The sequence below is a fragment of the Struthio camelus genome, chromosome W (assembly GCF_040807025.1).
Source record: "Struthio camelus isolate bStrCam1 chromosome W, bStrCam1.hap1, whole genome shotgun sequence".
Lineage (NCBI taxonomy): Eukaryota > Metazoa > Chordata > Aves > Struthioniformes > Struthionidae > Struthio > Struthio camelus.
In genome coordinates this window covers 68,643,707-68,666,544 of record NC_090981.1, presented here as the reverse complement: position 1 = coordinate 68,666,544, position 22,838 = coordinate 68,643,707, and the positions used below count along the sequence as shown (strand labels likewise).

General features: G+C 44.8%; 1 protein-coding gene across 50 annotated transcripts in view; it reads left to right on the top strand.

The window, feature by feature from the left end:
• The window catches only part of LOC104138520 (transcription factor 4), a 231,608-nt gene that overhangs the window by 116,123 nt on the left and 92,647 nt on the right, over window positions 1-22,838 (top strand). For 46 of the 50 annotated variants that reach the window (XM_068924439.1, XM_068924438.1, XM_068924435.1 and 43 more), the window contains 2 exons: window positions 20,861-20,990; window positions 21,490-21,539. The exons of the other annotated variants lie outside the window; for them this stretch is intronic. In XM_068924439.1, coding sequence (XP_068780540.1) covers window positions 20,861-20,990; window positions 21,490-21,539 — 180 coding nt within the window. The remainder of the gene's footprint in view (window positions 1-20,860; window positions 20,991-21,489; window positions 21,540-22,838) is intronic. 50 annotated transcript variants of the gene reach the window in all.

Genomic DNA, 22,838 nt, shown 5'->3' with positions numbered 1-22,838 from the left:
AGTATATGGTACACCTTTTGTGTAGAAATAATAGAAATATTGCTGGAAAACTTTAAAATGAGTATAACAGAAATGAGAGGATATGCACTTTCTGTGGCAAGTGCATATAAATTAATTTAGCCTGGCTGCCTATGTCTCCGTGTCTGTGTGGCCAATAAGTGTGTAAATCCTTGCATAACACTGTCCGCATGCTGAGAAGGGAATGGACAGAAATAGCTGTTGCCCTTTTTTTTTTCTTCTTCTACAAGTACTGGGACTTCCTTTTTCTGCTGTGAATTATTGAGTTGTTGCAACATCTCTAATTACATGAAGAGGAGTCCAGCAAAGACAGAAGGGGAAAAAAAAGCAGGAGGGATTATCTTTTTATCTGATATGTACTTGTAAAAGGTCCTTCTTCAGTGCTTCATTCAGCAGGAGATTGAGACTAATGCATATTCTAAAACAGGCTTCTGTTTTAAGCCACTGAAGAATAACTATGATAACTATTACAAAGATACCTCTGGTAGCATCGCACTGGGGCTTCCCACGTGGCAAAGACCTCACAAATGACTGCACAAATGTTGTCCCATGCATTCAGATGCTTTGGGTTTCCTTTACCTTGAGCAGCAACACTTTCTTCAATATCTTGCAAAGCCCTTTGGGGTTTTGTTTTCCTTTTTTTTTTTTTTTTAATGGCCTGACCACATTTTCACAGTAAATAACAGAAGCGATAGCTTTCTGATTTCAGACGGGGAAGGTGTCCACAAAGGTGCCGTGCGTGCCTGAGTTCAGAGCTGCCGCGCTCAGAACTGCTGCTAATTTATACTTTGTTCGTGAACGTCAGGGCAAAGAATCTTTCAGTTTTATTGGTATTGTATACAATAAGTTATTAAATTTCATCTCTGTAATACACCTGCAGTAAAATAACAAAACATTACTGCACTTAAGGAACATGTGTGTGTGTTGCAGTGTTCCACCCCTCCCTTCCAAACAGCTGCTTACGGATTTCAAGATCCATTGTATGTATTCCCTAGAGCCCACCTCTAATAATCGAGACACATCTGCCATTGCAGTATTATAGGCATATGTAGTTTTATTGAAAACTATACCTGTATATAAAAAAAAATTAAATAACTCCTACCTCAATTAAATTGGCAAGCTACCTTTTCTGAAGATCATATTGCAGACCTCTTGAGACACAGTGAGGTCGTTTTATTCTTCTATTACAAATCACTTTTTGTATTTTTTTGCTTAGTGAAATAACTAGATTTCCTCACATTTTGATGGCAAGATTCCTTTACCTGTAATAGTTTCTTCTTCATTCTCTCTGCCTATAAAAACACACAGAAACTGTACTAAGATGATAAAAGATTCCTAATGTACCAAGGAATTTGGTACAAAATCTATTGCTAATCCATTTTTTTGTGATTAGATATGAAGTGTCAATGCCCTTAACAAAAGCTGCAGAGCTTCGTTTATTTGTTTTTAAATATTTGAACATGCTGACTTCTTGACTGGGCAATATGTACTTACCAGGCACAGCTGTGTGTGCATGTGATATGCTCCCTGAGAAGTACGGTACAAAAATAAAATTACGCTGTATTGTAAGTGTAGTCTTTGGCTAAACTGAATTCAAAGAGAGGAAGAAATAGGTCCTTGCCCCTGGAGTTGCCCCCAGCTGTTACCGCCGTACTAACCGCTCGTGTAGGTATAGTCATGCATTTGGGGCAAGGAGGTGCAGTGAAGTCTCAATCCGGTTTCTCTGGCTGTGTCAGGCCGCGTTCCTGCCTCAAGGGTGAACGAGCGATATTAAAAACCACAATTCTGGCCGCTGTGAGGTCAGTGGCAAAGTCCCGTTCGCGTCCGTGGGGCCAGGAAGCAGCTTCTCCTGGTGGCTTCTGGGGCCATTGACAGTTTGTGAAGATTCAGCCCTGTCCCAGCTTCTGCGCGAGCATCTCACTTTGGGAGGTGGAATCATTGCTTCTGCTCCAGAAATTAGTTCTAGCGCCCATAAACTATCCTCCCGTGATCATGGGTACATTGTGGACTAATGTTTTTGATGTTACAGCACTAAAATAATGACATAAGAGATAAAATTTCCATGTTAATCAAATGTATTAAAAGAACAGACTTAAGTTCAGATGTCTGAATGGCTCATTTAGCAGAATTCCTCATGCATCCAGAAAGACACGGTTTCATTGTCCATATCATAATTGAAGAAATGCTAAAACCCAACACTGCAATTTAGTGGTAAAAGGCAGTGCTTTGCTCCTAGCCCTTTGGATGAGATGTTAAACTGAGGGCTATTTTGTTGGAAGTGAGCATTCCAAGGGCACCCTTCGAGAGCTTATAACCTGGCAACAAAATAACACTGCTATTTGTAATGTGCGATAATAGGTTTATGTTGTGGTTGAGTGCTAATAGGAGCTCGCTTTGCCTTTGCAGTCGCTGCACTCTGACTTTCCGTGCTATCGCGGATGTGAGCGTTCTGCAAAAAGGGGAACGATGGTTGCCTGCTGCTGCACCGCAGCAGATTGCCACCGCGCTGTGCTGCACGTTACCGGTTCGAATCCGGTCGGTATTTGATGGAAGACCTCCAGCAAAAGGGGAGGCTGCTCTGAGAATGAATTCTGGCAATTGTCAGGACTCAGAAAGGACTGTGAGTGCCTCAGTGTCCAGGGGGATCGCTGGCGATGCTGTCCTTGGCATATACGGTATGGTGTGCTGGCTATGCCGTAGCTGCTTATAGGCATCTTATAATAAGTATATAAACTCAAAAAAGTAAAGAAATGGGCTGTAGGAGTAATGGCTGAAACCATTTTCATTGCATGCTTGTCTTGGTGCAAACAGGGGCTCTCACCAACCATTTGTTGCTTCCTGCGAAGCCAACAGTCTTCTGCACCTCCTGGAGCTTCTTAGTAGTGAACTACCTATTTCTTTCCCTGTCTCCATTGATAAGCCGTGATCTCCCTGAATAAATCCAATAACCAGCATGCTAGACGCATCAGCTCTGCAGCTCAATCCGTTGCAGTGTAATGACAGTCCAACCAAGTGCTGAAGGAAAATATCGCTCTTTGCATTAACAAAAATTCATGTCGCTGTGGTGGTTGTGAGGGCAAGTACATAGTCTCACTGAAGATGCAGTAACTTCAGAGCTTGAATCACAGAGCGGTTGGGGTTGGCAGGGAGCCCTGGAGATCCCCTGGTCCAAGTCCTGCTCCAGCAGGGTCACCTCGAGCACGCTGCCCAGGACCTTGTCCATCGGGTTTGAATATCTCCGAGGAGGGAGACTCCACAACCTATCTGGGCAACCTGTCTCAGTGTCCAACCACCCGCACAGTGAAAAAGTGTTTTCTTGTGTTCAGATGGAATTTCCTGTGTTTTGAGTTTGTGGCCGTTGCCTCCAGAACGGCTCAGTTAATCGAGTGTTTTGGATTCTTGAGTCCCAACATGTTAAATAAAACTCTAACTTCACTGGCAATTTTATGGAAACATTGGGAGAAGAGAAGGCACTTGTGTGTATTCAGTGTGCCCCCCCCATGTACAAACACGCATATGCAACATAATGATCACGTGTTGCGCTAGTGTTGACCTGTTTTCTGACTCCTCTCAGAGAAAACAGCCTTGTAGCTTCTGGGAGGACTTGCCTGCTCTGTTGCTCTCTGTTTTTCCATCATTTCAGCTCCAGAGTTATCCTTTCCCGTGGAGGCACCTGCCCTTCCCCATAGCTTCTTCTGAGTCCTCTCTGCAGGTCTCACTTTTCTCAGACATCAGCTGTTTTGTTTGTCCGTGTTGGGTTCGGTTGGTGGCGGGGTGTTTTTCTCTGTGTTTTGGGTAGCTCTTGTCTCAGTGGCGTCTAGGTCCTGCCTGGGGGCCTGTGCCTCACCCTGCGCACATAGAAGTAGAGCGTTAAAAAACGTTCTTTTCTTTAGGTCACCCTCATATTTTCTGATTGTGTCAATCTCCTACAGTTGCCACAAATCCACATGGCCATTTTTGTGGCATTTCCCATATGCCGCCGCATCGCTCTTTTCCAACAGGCCGTTCCCAATAGCCTTTTTCCTGCCCAGAAGTCGCACTGTTCCTCCACTGCCCGGTTCTGACCCGTGGTTACCTGCTGCTTCGCGGGGGAACGAATTGCATCTTAAATCACACTTAATTACCTTGCAACTAGAGACAGGAACTTCACATGCGGTGTAGCTCAAGAAGGAGAAATAAGATCTTTTACAAGCACAGATAGATACAGAACAGTAGTTATTAAAATAATCACTATTCTCAGTGTGCACACTGCAGGTAAAATTTAGTCGGGATCTATACTTTCTAAGACAGCTGTTAATTCTCTTCTGCAATTCGCAAAATTTCTCTCTTGCTTTGCAATCTTCTTTACAGTATTTGTTGTTGCGGTTTAAACAATCTGAAAGTTGTCCAAGTCTCTCCAAGTTTCAAAATCTAGCACTTCTCCTTAGCTTTCACTTTGCATGGGCTAATAATTATTTTTTCAGTCATTCAAATACATAATTAAATAGTTCAGTACATGAATGCACTGCAAAATCAGGGTTTTCACAAACAAATGCCATACATTTAGACAGCAAATAATTGCAAGTCCTGTACAACCAGTAGAATTTTTTTGCCTGTATTACTGCATACTCTTTGGGAAGGTCCAAATAAACATAAGTCCATGATGTGTATATTTTTAAGAGTTGTCATACTCCAGTAAACCTTCACCACCTTATTTTCGCAGAAAGCTCTTTAACTTCCTTCTTGTTAATAGCTGGAGAAAAAAAAAGAAATATGTTTGCTTTCCATTTGAAAGACTGTCTTCTGGTAGTGCAGAGGTGCCAACCATGAGCATCAGTCCAGGCTGGCATCAGCATTGACCTTGGGGGGAGTTTTTGTTTCCAAGAGACGCTCCAGCCCTGCTTCTAGCGTTGTGCAATTTATTCCTTTGCTTTTGGCTTGGGAAAGGAGCAATTACTTTTGACAAGTAGAGATTTCAGGGAATGCATGAGAATATGAATCTTACCATCTATTTATGTATGGAATAATTAAAAACAATGACTAAGTTCTGCTATCATCCTTCCTAAAAAAAGAAAACCCTCAGACACCTCAAACACACAAGCAGTATCAGATGGCTCTCTAGTTGTCATGGAGCAGTCCCTACTTCTTTTTCTCATTCTTCCTCTTCTCACAACTGCAGATGATTTTTCAGCTTGTTTTAATTCAATATAAAAATATTTTTGTAGGGCAACAAAGTGCCCTGCATTCCGTTTAAATGAGGATTTAGGTTCCTAAATCCCACCCATGTTGCATGTACCCGCGGGGTGTTAGGTGCACCCCTCGTTCTCTGGCGGCCCTTCTGTGCATCCGTAGCTGGTTTTCGGTGCAGCAACGCCCAAGCGAGGCGTCTGCCTCTGTAGGCTGGGTCCTGTCAGCCAGCGAACCAGAAATGTCCTGTGGTGTGTCTTTCTTGCTTCCCCTTTCCTGTTTTGCTTGATTTTCATTGTTCCCCTTTTGTAGCTTTTTTCCCCCATAACTGACTCGTGTTGTGTCGTTGCCTGCGGCTGCTGTTAGGATGCCCCTGGCTGGAGTCCGAGCCCGTTGTGGGAGGGGTTGTCTGGATCCCCCCCAAGGGGGAGAAGCAGCACTTGAACAATTTCGTACCTCTAAAACGTGCATTTCGTTATTTGGTGCATTGTGCAGGTGATCAGACTCTTCTTTCCAGTGTGTGAGGTTTTTCTTCTCTCTTTTAATACATATTTTGAGGCGTTTGTATTATTTGGGCGTAGTAAAAGCGAAAGCAAAGAACAAAGAAACTCACATTTTTTATTCATAAAGGAGTTGAGCGTGAGCAGCCGCAGTGCAGAATTCCCACCCTAAGGTCTGTGAAAGCAGGTGGGCCCTGCTGGGGAGCCTGGACCCTCGGTAGGCAGCACTTTGCGCTGTGTTTTACGATTCCTTGCATTTTTGGCTCCTCTGCTGAAGTTACCAGCGTTAGCTGCTTAGTGCCAACCCTCACGCTGGTGTTCGTGGGCCAAAACCGTTGAGGACCGAAAAGCACCTAGCAAAGAGCAAACTCTACGCAGCCAGAGCGCCGAGCGGAAACGTTTTTGACCGCCGCTGCTGAGAGGTGAAAGCACAAGAAAACTTCAGGAAGCCCCGGTGGCCCCCTCCTCCGGCGCGGCAGCGCTGAGCTCTGCCAGCTTTGCACTCAGGATGTTTTCCGGATTCTCCCCCTCGTGCCAGCCCTGCGCGACCCTGTGACAGGCGTGTTGCAGCCTGTGGGTCCCTCTTGCCGGCGTCCCGGCGTATCTTGCCTCCTTAGCTTAGGAGTGGGGTTTTTAAAGATTTTTTTTTTTCCCTCTTGCCTTTGAAAAGTGCCAAACACATTGCTGGTGCTTAACAGCTAATAAATAATAATAACACAGGAGCCAGGTATTTCTGTATGCAGATGAGGTGTGTGTCTGCCAGACATTCAAGTCTCGCTGCAGTGTGTTGAGCAACAATGGAGAAGTTAATATTTTTATTTCGTTTTGAAGTTAATGACAGAATATAGCCATCTGTCTTCATGTTTATAGGTCTTTCCATTTTTTTTAACTGTTTTCTTTCTTTGAAAGCGGATCTCGCTTCACTGTCAACATCTTTTATTGGTAGTAAGGACAAGGTAGGCTATACTATAGTTCAGGTGGAATTATGGCTGTTTTCCACATCCTCGTCTTTCAAAATTGTCTGGGGAAAAATGCATATAAAGACTAATAAAAACGGCCCATATCACTGATATGTAATATACTTGGGTATTTCTCTGTCTCTTTTCTTACGTACCACTAAAATATACAGGCTACCTTTACAATGCACGTGTGGGATAACAAGATGCTGTGTCCAAAAATAACGTTTTTGGAGGAAAGGATTTTTTTTACTTAATATACTGCAAAAAATAGCAATTAACTATGCAGCATATTATAGCCATCTACAGAGAAAAGAAGCAAGAAACTGCCCACTGCTTTATGTCATCTTACTGCCTTATCTTCCCCATGATGTGAGAAGAGTGATGGTCTACTTTAGATTACCAACGTAATCTTTAGTATATCTCTTGTGCACAAGATACAAAATAAGTTATTTCCACAGTTTGACAGTCCTGCTTGCTTTCTTGCTCCTGAACATTAAGATTTTAAGGACCTCAGACTAAGGTTTCATGAGGCCACCCGGAGTCAGCAAGAAGAGTCTCCTGTCTGTTATCCTGCAGCTGCATCTTGCTGGGAACAGAGAATTGCTGCCTTTTTTCTCATGTTGCTTCAGTGACTGTTGTCCAAAACACTCCTCAGTAGTTGCATCCTGGTTCATTGCTCCCCTTTCTATAAGCCTTGGGCGTGAAAAAGTGATAGGGTGATAATTTTCCATGAGTCCTTACTATTTCCTTTTCATATATATATATCTCCAGGTCAACTCAAGCATAGAATGGTCATTTTTATCCATGAAGACCGTTCTTGGATGAACTTTGTAAAATGATGGATTTGTAGCCCGGCTTTGGAATACTTGTGGAAAAGTACCTTTGGTGTTAGTGCAAATCAGCACTCTACTTTTGGCAGCGTCGGAAGAATTTTGTAGCATATATATCCGTCTTTATCCCAGGGCATGACTGCAGTGTGATATTGGAGTCATATATGGCAGTTTCTACTGCTTACCGCTCATGCTATTTTGTGGGTACATTGCACACGCTCTTGATACCAAAGGATAGACTTCATGTGACCGTACGCTGTGGAGAGCATCCCAGCCCATTTTGGAGCTGCAAAGGCGCCATGGGAAATCACCTGTTTTAGCTATTTTTAAGCAGCATAGCAGAGACAGGTGAGGTTGCTTCCTCCTGTGCTCTTGCCACTGATTCTGGAGAGCAGAATAATGACACTGTGCCATCTTTTCCAGTTACTACAATCTCATTTTGAAGGTATCAGGCTTTACAATTTTCATACATTTTCTGCTGTCTTTTTACTTTCTTTTCCATTTCCCTCCTTTATCAGTCCAGTTGCTCCCAGGTACGTGAGATGTGCTTCCATAGGAAGTTGAATACGATTAAAAACAGCACAATATCTGTGAAACGTAGCACTCCTCACTGCTTCTGTTTGGCCTGGTGTTTCTTTTCTGCTGAGTAATTTAGCATAGTGGCTTTGATTTTTTTTAACTATTTCTTTCTTTCGGACAAACAGATCCCACATTTTATAAAAACTTCTGTTCCTAATACTAATCTGAAGCAATACTTTCCTTCAGAGCCCTGCTTCCACATCGGCTCTTTTCTACATCTTTTGACTGTGGAAGTGTTATTACATTTTGTATTAATGGCTTGGGTACAAGCCGGAGTCAGACCATGTCTGCATGTAGTCCTGTGCTGGCCTATTTGCATCAGTACCAACCCCTGTGGGCACGGGCTTTGACCTGGTGGTTTTGCTGGTTTCTCTTAAGCCTGCGGTGTAGCAAAGCAGGAGCGAGGCTTCGCTCTGCGGTCTAGGCAAAATGAAACGTTGCCTCCAGGTCGGCAAAGGTCCTTGGCACCTTTGCCATGCAAAAAAGCAGGAGGAAAAGCACAACCCCAGCAGCAAGCTGGATGCATAGAGGGTCTTCTCTTCCTAGGATGGCCAAAATAGCCAGCAGCGGCGCGGCTGGTTTTCCAGGGCTCTGGTAGACAAGGCTAACCAAAGTAAGTGTCTGCCGAGTCTCTTGGACCACCTTAGGCTTCACGTCTTTTGAATGAGGTTAGCGTGCCTGTCCTTACGGACACGTCGTCCCTGCTGGAATTTGGGCAGCTTCCTAGTTACAGCCGCTTTCATTTGTGTAAGATAGGTAATATGAACAGGTGAGGATCGAACCATCCGGGCAAAGTCTTGCTGACGCTTTCTCCGTGCACGAGCGTAGTTGGGACCTCACTTCCGCGACAAACGTGCCCACGCGAAGAAACGCCGCGTTGGCTGCCGGTGAAGGCAGGGAACGCCGCAGCAACGCCGGCGCTCCCGCCGCTGGGCGCGTGGACGCCCGGAGCGTGCCGGGGCACCTGCGGGAGAGAAAGGGCAGATGGGGAACGTGGCGGCACGAAGCCCGGGAAGCGCCCGGCCTGGGGCGAAGCAGCCCCTGGCGAGAGGGATGGCGAGGAGGCTCGGGGGCGCGGGCTTCGCTCTTGCTTGCAAGCTTTGGCTGCAGCGCTGACCCGGCTGCGGGGCTGTTCGCGCTACGGCCAGCTCGCGCTGCCGGCCGGGGCTCTGGCTCACACAAATACCAGCGCGTCCGAGTTTCACCTGTGTCAGCAGAAAAAAAGGTGCTTTTTTTTCCCCCCTCCTTTCAGATTTCTCGTAGCAGCTGAGTTTGCCAGTTTTGCCGTTGTTGTAGGGTGCCTCGAATGTTTTGCCCTGTCTTAAGCCCAAGGTGACTTGAACGTTACAGATTTTACTTGGAAATGAACGTGGCTTTGCATTTTATTCGGCCTCAGGTACACAGCGCCTACAGCCTCAGTCCCCGCTGCAAAGCGCGTGTTTCGCCTGTACGACGAAAACGTTGCAAATAGCAGAGGAAAACTGAGATAGAGGAAAAAGGAAAGATCCTACCTTTCAAATCCTGTCTTAGTGTCACGAGTGTGTTTCATACGTGCTTGAACTACCTAGTTTTGGGGAAGAGGAACGTGACCTGGTCACACCGCGAACAGAAGCCTCCTGCCAGGTGAAACACCGCGTGATACTCTACACCGCTTAAGGGTTTCGTAGTTCTCGCCCAAGAACGTAGCGGGAGCGCGGGGCGACGTCGCTGCGCCCCTGCCGCGCGCGTATTCACAAACTCGCTGGCGATGCCCTGCGAGCAACCGGCTCCTCCGGGCGTCTCCGTCCGAGGGCAGCGCGTCCCGCGCTCCAGCCATCCTCGTTGGCGTCTCCGTCGCGATGACCTGCCCGCTCGCCGGGGCCACCTCCACGGGCTGGCGGGGAAACACCCAAACGCAGTTTATTTCCAACTTCTTGCATCCCCGTTAGGTTCAGATTCCACTGCTCGACATCCTTTTTAAAGTACGATTTCAGTTCCACTCCTCCGCTCCTTACCCCCAGCCCGTACGCACGCTCTTTCGTGTCAACGTACGGCTATTCCCTGGAGGATCCTTGCACGAGCTGTGTGAGGCAGACCCACACTAGTCATAGGCCTCGTACCTGGTATGCTCGATTATTTAAGGATATTTAAATTGCCTTTGGTCAGTGGGTAGCACTTTTTTCTGCACCGTCTTGCTTCTGCATGAAAAAGAGGAGGGCGCTCGCTGCTTATCCTTCGGACTGGTGAATAGGAGTGAGTTAAGAAAAACGTCCTCGGAGGCGCTTAGAAGTATTTAGCACGGGTTTTGTTGGGTTTTTTTTGTTTGGACAGGGAGTTTATTTGGTCTTAGATGTTTGTATGGTAGCTTTTCTTTGGTTAAAAATATTGCTAACATAATTTCAGAAGAACGCTGTTTCCCGTGCATTTGAGCTTCTGTAAGCCTTTTCTGTGTTCTCGTATCCAAAGGGAAAGCAATAATTATATCGTTAAAAAAGGGAATTCAGCCGCAAAACACCTTTTCCAGACTGAGGCGTGTCAGGATATTTTACCCTGTCTGAGACAACTTGAGGCAGGATTTTTGTTGTAAGCTGTTTGTAGTGAAGTGCTTACACGGGGACAGGAACGATAATTGACTTGTTAGGTTAACAGGCCTTTTTTTAGGGTTTGCAGTAATTTGCCAGAAAGAAACATTTTAAGGTGAGTAGTGGCAGGGCATCCTTCCTGAATCATGTTGAAGTGCTTACTCGAACTGAAAAAACGCAGAGACCAACTAAGAAATTCTTGCCAGCAAGTCTTCAGTGTTTTTTCTCAGGGAAAAATAGTGCAAAACTGTCTTTCTCTGCCCAGCATTCACTTCTGCGTGTCGTTAATCCTCTCTGCCTCTTATCTGTCTCCCCCCCAAAGAAGTGACCGCAGTGCTGATGCTTACCAGATGGTATAGGATTTGCGATGTTTGGAAAAGTGGGCGCTTACAGATGCTCTGAACTTTAGTGTTGCATAGAAATGTAGATATCTGGGTGCGGTGAAGTATGGTGAAAACCGGTGACACAAGGAGGTGCGTGAGTCTCTTCGCGGCGAGCAGTTCCAGTAGGCATGCCAACAAGTATGAGGTTTGTCTAGTTATTGTTCAACCTTATATCCAGTGATAGCTGTTATGGTACCTTTTATACCATATGTTAATATTCTGGTATTGTGCGTTTTTTTAATCTTGAAACATCTAATGTATCTGAACTTGGGTGTGCTTTGCAGTGCTGTTTGGTGGAAGACGGCAGCGGCAGCAATAGGCAGGTGTATTTCCCCTACTGCATGCATTTAGTTCACATTTCCGGGTAGAATAGCTATGAATGGATTTTTTTATAAACATGAAGGATGGTGTTGAGCAGTTGAACTATGTGATGACATCGAAATTCCCTTTTCTAGCATCGCTGTGTTGCTCTGTAAAAATGCAGCAGTCAAGGCTTAGCTCTGTGCAGCTGAACCGCAATCCTCCGAAAATCCAGCGCGGAGCAGGGGCCAAGTCCTCCCCTCCTCGGTGCCCGCTAGGCCCCCGATGGCTTCAGGGGATTTACCCTGGGCCAAAGCGAGGGCTGCTTGCTTCTGCACCAAATCTCTTGTCCTGCAGAACGACTCCACCGATGCGCCTCCGATGAGCGTATTGGCAGATTATTGGCAGAAGAGCCCAACTGGCTGCAGGTTTTGTAGGACCTGAACAACTACAGTTGTTCCAAGCTTGCTCCATGTTCTTCACTGAAAATCTTGTAAATACTATGGCACGGTGTTTTGGTGTGGAAAGGGACTATTGTCAATGGCTTTCCGTGAGTTTCCCTGAATGCAGATCATTCGGGGCGAATTTTCTCAGTCGCGGGCTTTTAGGCAGGGCCCCAAGGTTCGCGGTCCCAGCCACGTGCACTTCCCTTCTGACGCACTGATGTTATAAATTGGGGCTCCTACAGCGATCTTAAGTAATTTCTCCTCCTGGAGAGAGGGACTCTGGGTGATAAAGCTGGTGTTTAATCAAAACTGCTCTGGTTTCTGGGATAGGAGCCATTTCCAAAGCCATGGGAAACGGCGAGGGCACAACTGCAGTCCGCAGCCCCCGGACGCTCCACTAATCCTCGCTGTCATAACAGCCGGCAGTCACGTGGATCTGCTGCAGCGGTTGCAAACCATTGGAGATGGTAGTGAATTGCACCTTGATCATCCACAATATCAGGAAGTCACAAAAACGATTTAAAAAAGAAAAAAAAAAAAAAAAGCTCAGCCCTTTCCTTGAGGGCGGGTCGCAGCGCGAGAACTTTGCAGCAGCGAAACGTTGCCGCCGACGGGCTTCGCCCAGCTTCTCCGCTGGACGGTGCAGCGCCGTTTCCCTGCCGCCCTCGCAAAACACCAGCCCTTCCGGCAGCAAGGAAAACACTAGCTTTGTCAGGATTGCTGGAGTTTTTTTGGAGGGGCTCCCAGGGTTAATGCGATTGTACTTTCCCCACCCCGTCCCCCTCCCATTCCCCAGGCACCAGACGTACTTCCCCCCCCCCCCTTTTTTTTTTCAATATCTGCTGGTCCCGGGGAGGCAGTTGTAGGAGCGTTACCTGTATTAAAGAGCGGGTTTGTGAATACGGTCATCGCGTGGCAGAGTTTCAGTCTGTAAATGAAAACCGCGTTCTGCAAGATGAGCAGCAAAGCGGAGGGAGCACGCCGCCGCGCTCGCCTCTGCGCGGGCGCAAGGGCTGCCAGCGCTGCCGCGGCGAGCTCCGTAGCCTCCGGGAAAGTCAGGAAGGTCTGGGGGCACCCAGGTTCACATATGCATATAGAGAGGTATGTGTGTGTGTGTATATACCCCTGTATATAGTTTGCACATGAAATAGAAGCATATATTTAATGCCATTTTTTGCCAATCTTTGCAGTAGTGAAACCAGTAGTATTTTCATTTGAGCCATAGGAAAGGAGGTATTTCCAGCTCCAAGCATTCAAGCACAAGCTCATGAATTGAGCAAAGCCTGCATTGTGGAAAACGTGCACATGAGTGGAGGAGGAAGTTCCTTCTCTCCATTGAAATTTTTATGCCTTATACTGGGTCAGTTGAGTCACTTCTTATCCACCTTTTCTCAAATATTAGCAATTAAAACATTCTCATGATACTAAGACCTAAAGCTTTAGAAGAACGCCAAGTGTTGTGCAATTGATGGTGAAACCGTTCACTGTAAAGGTGAAAGACGGGGATCAATATTGCCAGCAAGTAACTAACCTTTAGCTATAAGCAAGCAGCAATATAATAATTTCCGTCACCGTGCCTGATGGTGACTGAAGGGATAGGAAGAAGCAAATATGCGCCAAGAGTAAATGTGGTATAAGTTGGGTAAGAAGTTACAAATGATTTTTTCTCCTGCTCACCTGGAACGGGTCAGGAAAATCAGCTTGTTTCATTAAATGAAACGTTGCATTAGTGTAGAAGAGGTAGAAGAGTGAGGCTGATGGCTCTGCAGGTAGCCTTCTGCGTCTCCATCGGGCAGCTTCATCACCGGCAAGTAGCTCCTACAGCCAGATTTGAAATCCTCGCTGTCCGGAGGCTGGTGAGCCGCAGCCATATCTGGCAGCGCTCTGTTCATCTTCACGTCCATGAAATGCTGCTTAAACCAATAAAGGAACTTTTAAAGTTCCTGGTTTTGTGCTGACATTATAGTCAGTGCTCAAAAAGCACAACTGGGAGAAATTGCTTCAGGAAGGTTTACACTTAAAGAGCAATTTAAAATCATGCAGGGGAAGAAACAGTGAAAAAAATTAAGAACTAGAGAACTAATACTGATGACATTAATGCACAAGGGCTGATGACAAATTATTTGGTAATACCTGCAACATTTTTTAATGGAAAAGGTCAAAGTCTGAAAAGAAAACTGCTGAACTCTGTGCACAGCTACCTGAAGATGTGGCCCTAAAAGGTAGAATGAAACAAAAGGTTATTTGCCGTCAGACAGGGAAAATAAAATAAACCTATTAACATTTCTTTCACGTCACTAATGTGAGTGTTCATGAAAAATTAAATCTCTGTGAGAAAAATTCCTGTGCTCTCTGAAAGTCTAAATTCTTCTGCAAATACTTTGCAAATTAGGGTTGGTTGGGTAAAAAAAGAAAACAGTACCTTAGATTGAAAACATACTCGGTGAAACCCGAGGAAATTGTTTCTCTGTGTTTGCCATCAATGGTTTGCAATTTACACTTGGCAATAGAGAGAAATACTGGACGTAAATGACACACAGAAGATTTCACAGAGACATGCCAAATTTCCAATAGCCAAAGAAGGGAGTATTTGTAGGAATTGGACAGATTATGAACAGATGCCCTGATAGTCACATGATAAGTGGAAATTTAGTTTCATAATTTGATTAAAAACAGAGGATTGAAATCACAGAAGGAAATAACCAAGAAATGATTCAGATGTGTATGTGGCATTACTTCGTTAACTTGACTTAAGTGTAAATTCATAAACTGAGGACAGAGCATGTAAAAGGAGCTGAAATCTAGATGCTGAGATGTAATATTGCATTCTGTGATTTTACTAAAGGATGCATTTAGAAACTAAAGTTGCATTTAGAAATTTGTTATACATTTCCAAAAAAAACCCAGAAAAAGTTACCTCCTATTCATCCATTTCAGCATGACTTAGAAGTGATTTCAACAAAATTCAAGTTGCTTTGTTTGCAGATTTGCGGTAGAACAGATATTGAAAAGTCAAATGGAGATGGCTTAAGAGCAGCAGTAGAAAACCAGGTAGCTGGCAAGGGAACGACAGGCGCTAGCTAGCACGGAGGAGCCCGGTTACGGTGGCCTAATATTTTATTTAGAGAATCGCGAGCTATTATATTGGATGATATATGCAGGTGGAAGTTTTTAGTGTTGACGACGATCGCAGCACACCCTTTGTGGCTCTTTTATCCTGAAGAAAACCATCAGCAGATTACACAAAAGCCCCGCGAAGTGTAAGTAACCTGCGGGATGACGAGAGCCGGCAGGCGCCGCGCTGGGAAGCGCTGGAGGGGCTCAGCCCGCGTTCCCCGGGCGCGGGCGCCTGCGAGAGGGCAGCGGGACCGTGGGCTTCCCCGGCCGCGGTTCCCGCGCGCGCCAAGGACGTTGGGCGATGCCGGGAGCGACGCGGGGAGAACTGGCGCTCGGGAGGAAAGTGAGGATGGCCTAAACCTGAATCAAGCAAGCAAGCAAGCTTTCATTTTTAGAACAGTAATAAATTTTAATTTAAAAAATGTTTCAACATTGCGAAAGAAACAAGGACTTATCTTTAGGTGAAGTGTATGGACTCTCCTATTGCATGGGAAATTTATTACAAAACAGACTTACTTTTGAAAGGATAAATTTTGGCAAGAGAGTTCATAAAGATATATAACGTATGTACACATGCAGGTGTTCCTATCAGTTTAAAGGTCTGTAGTGTATCTGAGTATGTGAACGTGCACAGGCATGAGTAGATGAGCCACATGCACGAGCAGAGAGACGCAGACATGCATGAGTATATGAACACACACGTACACATGAGCGTATGAGTGCACACATACATGAGTAGATGAGTGACGCGCGTGAGTAGGTGGATGCACACATGCATGAGCAAAAGAATGCACACATACGTGAGTAGATGGATGCACACCAACACAAGCAAATGAATGGGATGTGTGAGTAGATGAACACACACATATATGAGTAGATGAATGCACACGTACACGAGTAGGTGATGAGATGCATGAGTAGGTAGATGAGCACACACATACATGAGCAGATCAACACACGCTTACATGAGTAGATGATTGCACACGTACATGAGTAGATGGATGGACGTCTGCACGAGTAGATGAACGAGATGCATGAGCAGATGAACACACATACATGAGCAGATGGATGCACGTGTACACAGGTAGATGAACGAGATGCATGAGCAGATGAACACACACATACATGAGTAGATGGATGCACACGTACAGGAGTAGATGAACGAGATGCATGAGCAGATGAACACACACATACAAGAGTAGATGGATGCACACGTACAGGAGTAGATGAATGAGATGCATGAGCAGATGAACACACACATACAAGAGTAGATGGATGCACACGTACAGGAGTAGATGAACGACATACATGAGCAGATGAACACACACATACAAGAGTAGATGGATGCACCCATGCACAGATGCCTAAATACGCCTACGGAGAGCTCAGTAGCATTTCATTGTGGAGTAATACTTGGCCTTCAGGCACGTTTATCTGTACGAAGCCACTTTACGACAGAGGGTGGCACGGCCCCTACCTGCGCCAGGCGAAGGCCGAGGGCTCAGCGCTTTTCGGGGCAGCATCCCCTTGCAAAGCCCGGCAGCAGCCGCCTGCAGGAGGCCGGGCCGGGGTGGCCGGCGCGGTCCCGGTCCCACGCCCCAGCCCGGCCTCACCGCAGCCCCCGGCGCCCTCCACCACCACGCTTGCTTCCCCGGCGGGTGCCCAGGGCCTGCGGGGATGCGGTGCCGAGGGGCGGGAGCGGCGTGCGCAGCCCCGGCAGCGCCGGCCGGAGCTCCGGCGTCTCGGCCGCGGGCTCGGCTCCCGCGCCGCGGCGGGTCGGAAAGGGAGGGCTTGGTCTGCCCTCGTCGAAGCCCGACGTTCTCCTTTCTGCAACGTCCCCGCGACGTGGTGCTTGATGCTGGGTACACGGCATAGTGCGAGGATGTCAAGAAGAAAAAAAGGAAAAAAGAAAAAAAGAATAGGCAGGATGTCAGCAAAAAAAAAGGCCTTTTCTGAGATAGTTTTTCCCTCATCTGTGTTTTCAGAGGCTTTCAGATTACAGGCTCCAAGGTCATTTACCTTTAATCTGAATTAACATTGTAATAAAAAAGGCAGCATTCTGTCACCCTCTAATCTCACATGGTTTGGTAATAAAGGATAAAAGCAATAATATTTTTAAACCTATTTGCTACCTTTTACCTCCAAAACAAACATTTAAGTGAAAAAGTTATTTGCATTCACGTGATTTTCATTTGAAAAGGAAAACTTCCAGTTCACAATGGAAACAACATTTGTTTTTTCCGGGAGGGGTAATGTAATATCCACATGGATGGTGTTTTGTTTCAGTAAACGCTTTTTTTTTTTCCCCTGCACCTAGTTTTAATTCTTTGTTGAGTTATCCAAGTTACGGAGGCAGAACTCAATAGTTAGCGGCTTATTTTACAGATGACTACAAATCCTGGCAGGATTGTATGCAACAACGAGAAAAGCAAATGCATCGCAGCTGATAAAAAACACAGCTGCATGTCTCAATTTGAAAATGGATTTTGCTATGTTGCATTTATTTTCTTCTGCGTTTGTTTTTTTTTTTTTTTAAGCTCACACTTCAAAACTCAACTGGCAAATCCAATGCTTTGCGTGCTTTGTTTCTTGTAAAACAAGCAGACTGCAACCTGTACGGAGCTGCGAGGACGGGGCGGTTTGTGCAGCGCGTGCTGCGTTGCGAGCGTATGCCTCCAGGATTTACACAGATGAGCTCAAAGAGCTGCAGCATCTTGTTTCCTGCCTGGTGTAATGGTTGCACCCAAAGATAACCCCAGACCATTTGCTTCCACTGTATAGAAAATACGTACGCGTTAAACCCCTGTCTAAAGACTGGAAAGGAGTTTGACGAATGTAATGCTTAGCTTTTAAGCTCATCGTTTCTTAATGGTAAATATGAACTTTGATGCCTAATAATTCATTCAGTTTTTAAGACCCAATTTGGAGAAAATGCAAGTGCCAAGTGCTATGTAATCTATGGCACTGTGGTCTGTAAACGTTTTATCTTTCTCTTTGTTGCAGGCCATTAGCAGTGTGACATGTAGGCTGAACAGTAATAAATGCCCATTGTTCTTTTTGGGAGCATCTCAGAATAAGTACATATATATTTTTTATCTTCCTTTTCCTCCCTGGACTGCTCAGTGAGGTCCCCTAAAATGCACAAAAGCACCTCGTTTCGGTACCTTGAAACACCGTCTCTCTGTCCTGCACAAGACAAAGGAGGGTTTTTTCCTGTTTTTTTTTTTTTCTTTTTAATAGAAGGAATAAAGAAATTAGTCCGTGACAGTTCTGATGAAAGTTTTTGAGATATGTTTGCATAAACTGGTGCTTGTTGCAGAAAAGAGAGCTGTTGTACCCAGCACTGCAGTGGAATTTGTTGACGGCAAAATATTTAGCACTAGCTCTGGCTGCACTTGTTACCCACAAAGATACCGTGTGGCCGGTACCAACGGCACAGCTATCTGCCCCTCGAACGAAAATCTTTGCAAACGAGCGCAAGGGTACCGCCGCGACCGAGGGCTTTTCTGGCTCGGGCAGTCCGGGTCACGCGTTTGTAGGGACCCGCTGGCGCGTGGCTGAGGGCTCAGGTGCGTGATTCCCAGCGAAAGCCGAATCTCGTCATCTACCTGTTAGGTCAAGAGGAGCGAACAGTCGTTATAAAATGCAACTAGTGGCAAAGGGAAGGGATCAGCTGCTAAACAAGCGAAAGCTGCGCAGCCTTTAAGACTGGTACCTATGTTTATTTCTAATATAATAATACAAGTTTGGGATTTTTGTTTTTTCCCTGTAGAAACCTCTGCATCTTTTTATAGAGAAAAATGTTTGGATGAAAAAACAAAAACAACATAGGGTATGTGTATGTTTTATGCTCCTAAAGTGAATCTTGTTTAATCTAAAATAGTTTGCAAACGCTGTCTTATATACGGGGTTTTTTTTTTTTTAAATCAAATTAAATCTAGTAGGATGGTTATAGGGGTTGATACAGCTGATGGCTGTACGTCTTTCAGACTACCCGACATATGGATAAACCATGCACAGATTTAGCAGGTCTGTCTTTATGTTAAGATGTATACGTGATAAAAATATATGACTGGCTAGAGTTTTCGTGGTTAGCGCTGTTTCATTCTGAAACGCTTGAAGACGTTCAATAAAATTACGTTTATTTTCAGAGGATGTTCACAACGAATGATAACCGTTTTTTTTCCAGAGAGTTTTTGCATATATTTCTTTGCCATTATGCAACAGACTTGCAACCATTTTTGTCGGTGCAGGTGTTGTTTATTAAAAGGAGCGTAGTCATTGCAGGTGTATATTAGACACTAGCTAAACGTAAAGATATTAGCAAAAAGTGCGCTCCGACTAACACTTTTATGCTTTTGCATCGCTGAGATTTGTGCAAAGCCGAATGCTACCCTGCCCATCAGGAAAAGGTTTCACCCTGAAGCGGTCAGGGACTATTTGTCGATACCTCGTCGGTGATTTTCGTTTTGCTTCTCTGGGGAAAAAAAAAAAGGAATATAGTTTTCTAGAATCAAAAGTTATCTTTAAATGTTTTTAGAAGTATAGTAAAGGAATAAGGATGTTTGAATTTCTGATTTTCCAGCTCATGGGTCATATTTGACCAACTGCTTTCAGCAGAAGACATGCCACTTTGTTGAGCTATTTAGGAATCAAAAAGACTGTCTTAATTTAAAACAAGGAGCCTTTGTTTTAGTTGGTGACTGCCTTGTGAAATTTTTCAGTTCTCAGCGGGTTAACCAGGGAACAGGGGCAGAGTCATAATTGGCCTATTTAGAGTATTTTGCATGTGAATAGTGTGTTAGTGAAGCATTACTAAGTCTGTTGTGAGTGACATGGTGATTAGAATTTAGATTAGGGAAAACACATTCTGTACTTTATCAAGTACAGTAATTAGTTCAGTCAGTAAAAGTTGATTACAAGTAACGATAAAGTTAGATTTTTGGTGCTTAATTTTAAAATTTCTTTATTAAATGGTAAATTTGTTCTTAATATAAATGGTAGTATCTACACCTGTTTTATTGCGTATCAGAATAATTAAAAGAACAATGTGTTCAATGCAGAGTATAATCAGGGGATTTATATATTATGGGTAAGTTTCAATGTAGTTTATAGCAAATAGAACATTACTCAGGAAATTGTTCTTCTGTCATAGTCTCCTAAAGATTTCTAATTTTGCTTTTAGTGTGGGTCAGATAACGTTTTCTGCTGTTTCATGGAAACCATAGTCCTTCGTAGCTCAGTAAATTTTGCATTTACTAGGACGCAGCTTGGTGGTTAACGGTACAGGCATAAAACGGATATAGTGAAAGTCCTTTGCTGCTGCTGCTGCTGCTGCTGCTGCTGTACAATAGCGTTAATTGTTTTTGGTTTTCTGAGGTGTTTTCTTCTCTGATAACATTGCAAAAAAATGTTAATAACGTCTAATTTTATTTTCATATATGAATTGCACGTTATGTACAGCCTGCTGTGTAGATTTTCATATTGCAAAACCTGGTATTTTTAATTCACAGATACGGATTTTCCCTTCCACGGAGACAGACAATGAAGCTGTCTCATGCACGCTGAAGCAACCGCTCTGTCCACGGCAGCTTTTTTTTTTTTTGTTAGTTTTATTATCGTTAAATACGTGGACTTAACTGTCTTGTTTGCAGTGAAGAAGCCAAGTTACCTTCCGGTATATTCGTTAACATAGCTCCAAAAGTTTTGAAAACACTGACTGCATTTGAATAAGTAGGCAAGTTTAAATGCAAACAATCATCTTTGAAACGTAGTGCGCTGTGTTTTGCTAGTTAAAGAAAAGGCGCTAAGCGGGAAATTTTTTTGTCATGCCTCCTTATAAAACGTTGGCAGGTCCTTGCTCCGGTATTTCCGCTGCTTGTGAAAGTTGCTTTGCTGCGTTATTTTAAGGACTGGGAAAGAGCTAATGACGAGGAAAGTCAGATTTACCATGCGCGCGCACGCACACACACACACACGTATGTATTTTTTAATCTTCTAGCAAAGTCTCCTTGGAGGTGACATGGATCTCGGCAACCCGGGCGCGCTCTCCCCCACCAAACCCGGCTCGCAGTACTATCAGTATTCTAGCAATAACCCCCGGAGGAGGCCTCTGCACAGCACCTCTATGGGTGAGTGACTCTGCGGCCATCGGCTTTCGCGTCTCAGCAAATAATTGCCGTTTCAGCCTATGTAGCGATACTTTGAAAGAAAGGCACTGAGCGACAGCGCGGGCACGGGCTGGATATACATACATGCATACATATATTTATATGTATGTATGTATACATATGTATATTTTTGTAATGCTGGCTGATTCCCCGTGTTGGTTCGCCCTCTTTGTTGGGCGCGCAAGGAGCCTGGAAAAAAGAAAAAAAGAAAAAGTGGCTTTTTCAGAGCGGCGCCGCGCAAGGTGAAAAAACAAAGCCCCTGGCAGGCGCAAGCCAGACCTGAGCGACGTTGCCGCGTTTGGAGGCCGGCCTCGCTGCTGGCAGCGGCCGGACCGCGCGTGCCGTTCGACGGGAAAAAATAGAGAGAAGCTCCCGCGCCTGGAGCGGGGGCTGCGGGCCGGCTCGTTAGCCAGCTCCGAAAGCCTGCCTTAACGAAGACGCCGTTTCTCTCTCTTTGCAGAAGTACAAACAAAGAAAGTGCGCAAGGTCCCTCCAGGTTTGCCGTCTTCGGTAAGTACCGCTCGTCGGCTCGCGCTGCTTTTCGGCTTGGCTCGGGGCGGCGGCGGGGGGGGACGCACGCACCCGCTCCGGCCGGGGGGCAAACGCCTCCGTTCGCCGGGACGGCGCCCGTCCCGCCGCCGCCAGCTGCCAACCAGAGGAATCCAGCTGCTGCCAAAGGCATTCTGGGTTATTTAATAAGTCAAGATAGAGCTGATAATTACCCAGGGTTTTCCCGGAGATTTTAACGGATATCTCTGATTGTCTGTGCGGGGGAATACGGATGCCATGCGAATAAGCCAGATATATATATATATATATATGTATATATATATATATTTTTTTCCCCCCCCAGCGTTATCTCGCGATCGATAGGCCGTGCGCTCGGGAGTTGCTGTTTGTCCTTGGTTCTGCGAAGTCCGTTGTTTCGCGGTGCAAATAATTATTCTGTTATTTTTCCTCTTTTCATTAATTGCGTAAAAGCTTTGCGTTTTTTTCCTGAAAAAGCCTCGTCATGGTTTATTACGCCTTTTTGAGAGGATGCTTTCTGAATTTCCTCAAAATACATTTTAAAATAGCAGTCTTAGAAAGAAACGGTATTTCAGTAAATATAAGGTAATGGTTACTGTGGGTAAAGTTGCATTTCATTCTGGTATTTTTGTTCTCATTTTTCCCCCACTATTACTTTAAAAATACATTGCATGTAGTTCCCTGTTAATACCTACAAGCAGAAAACAAAACACTCAAGAAGGGACAGCTTTCTTTTCATACCTGATGACTCTACTCGTCTCATCTATAAATCTGGTTATTAGGAAGAGCTGAGCGGTAATCAATCTTGCGGAATATATGAACAAATTGACATGTTAATCTCAGATGGGTTTTATGTTTTTCCCATAAATCCCGGTAAATTTGCAGCTTGCAAACTAGCATGCTTTTAAAGGTTCGGTTGTTGCAGTGAACGTGCTAAAACAGTAGTTTCACTCCTAGGCATTTTATAAATAACAAAATTATAATCTCAACGTGAGGAACACGTACGAAGAGCCAAATTTAACTGAGCAGATTACTGTACTCTTTATGGTATTGAGGACATACAAACGTGAATCTTTTTGAAATGAAATGGATCTTGAAACGTGGAAATTCTGAAATGAAAGTTTCCAGGAAAGTAATAGCACTATTATTTTTAATTAAAAAGAAGTTCCCACACGTGCACGTTAAATTTATTTCACGGTGTGTTTTTCGGTGTGGGTTTTTATTGGACTCCTTTACAGCAAGAGCTAATATCCCCCCCAAAGGTTTTTATGAGTACTGTTA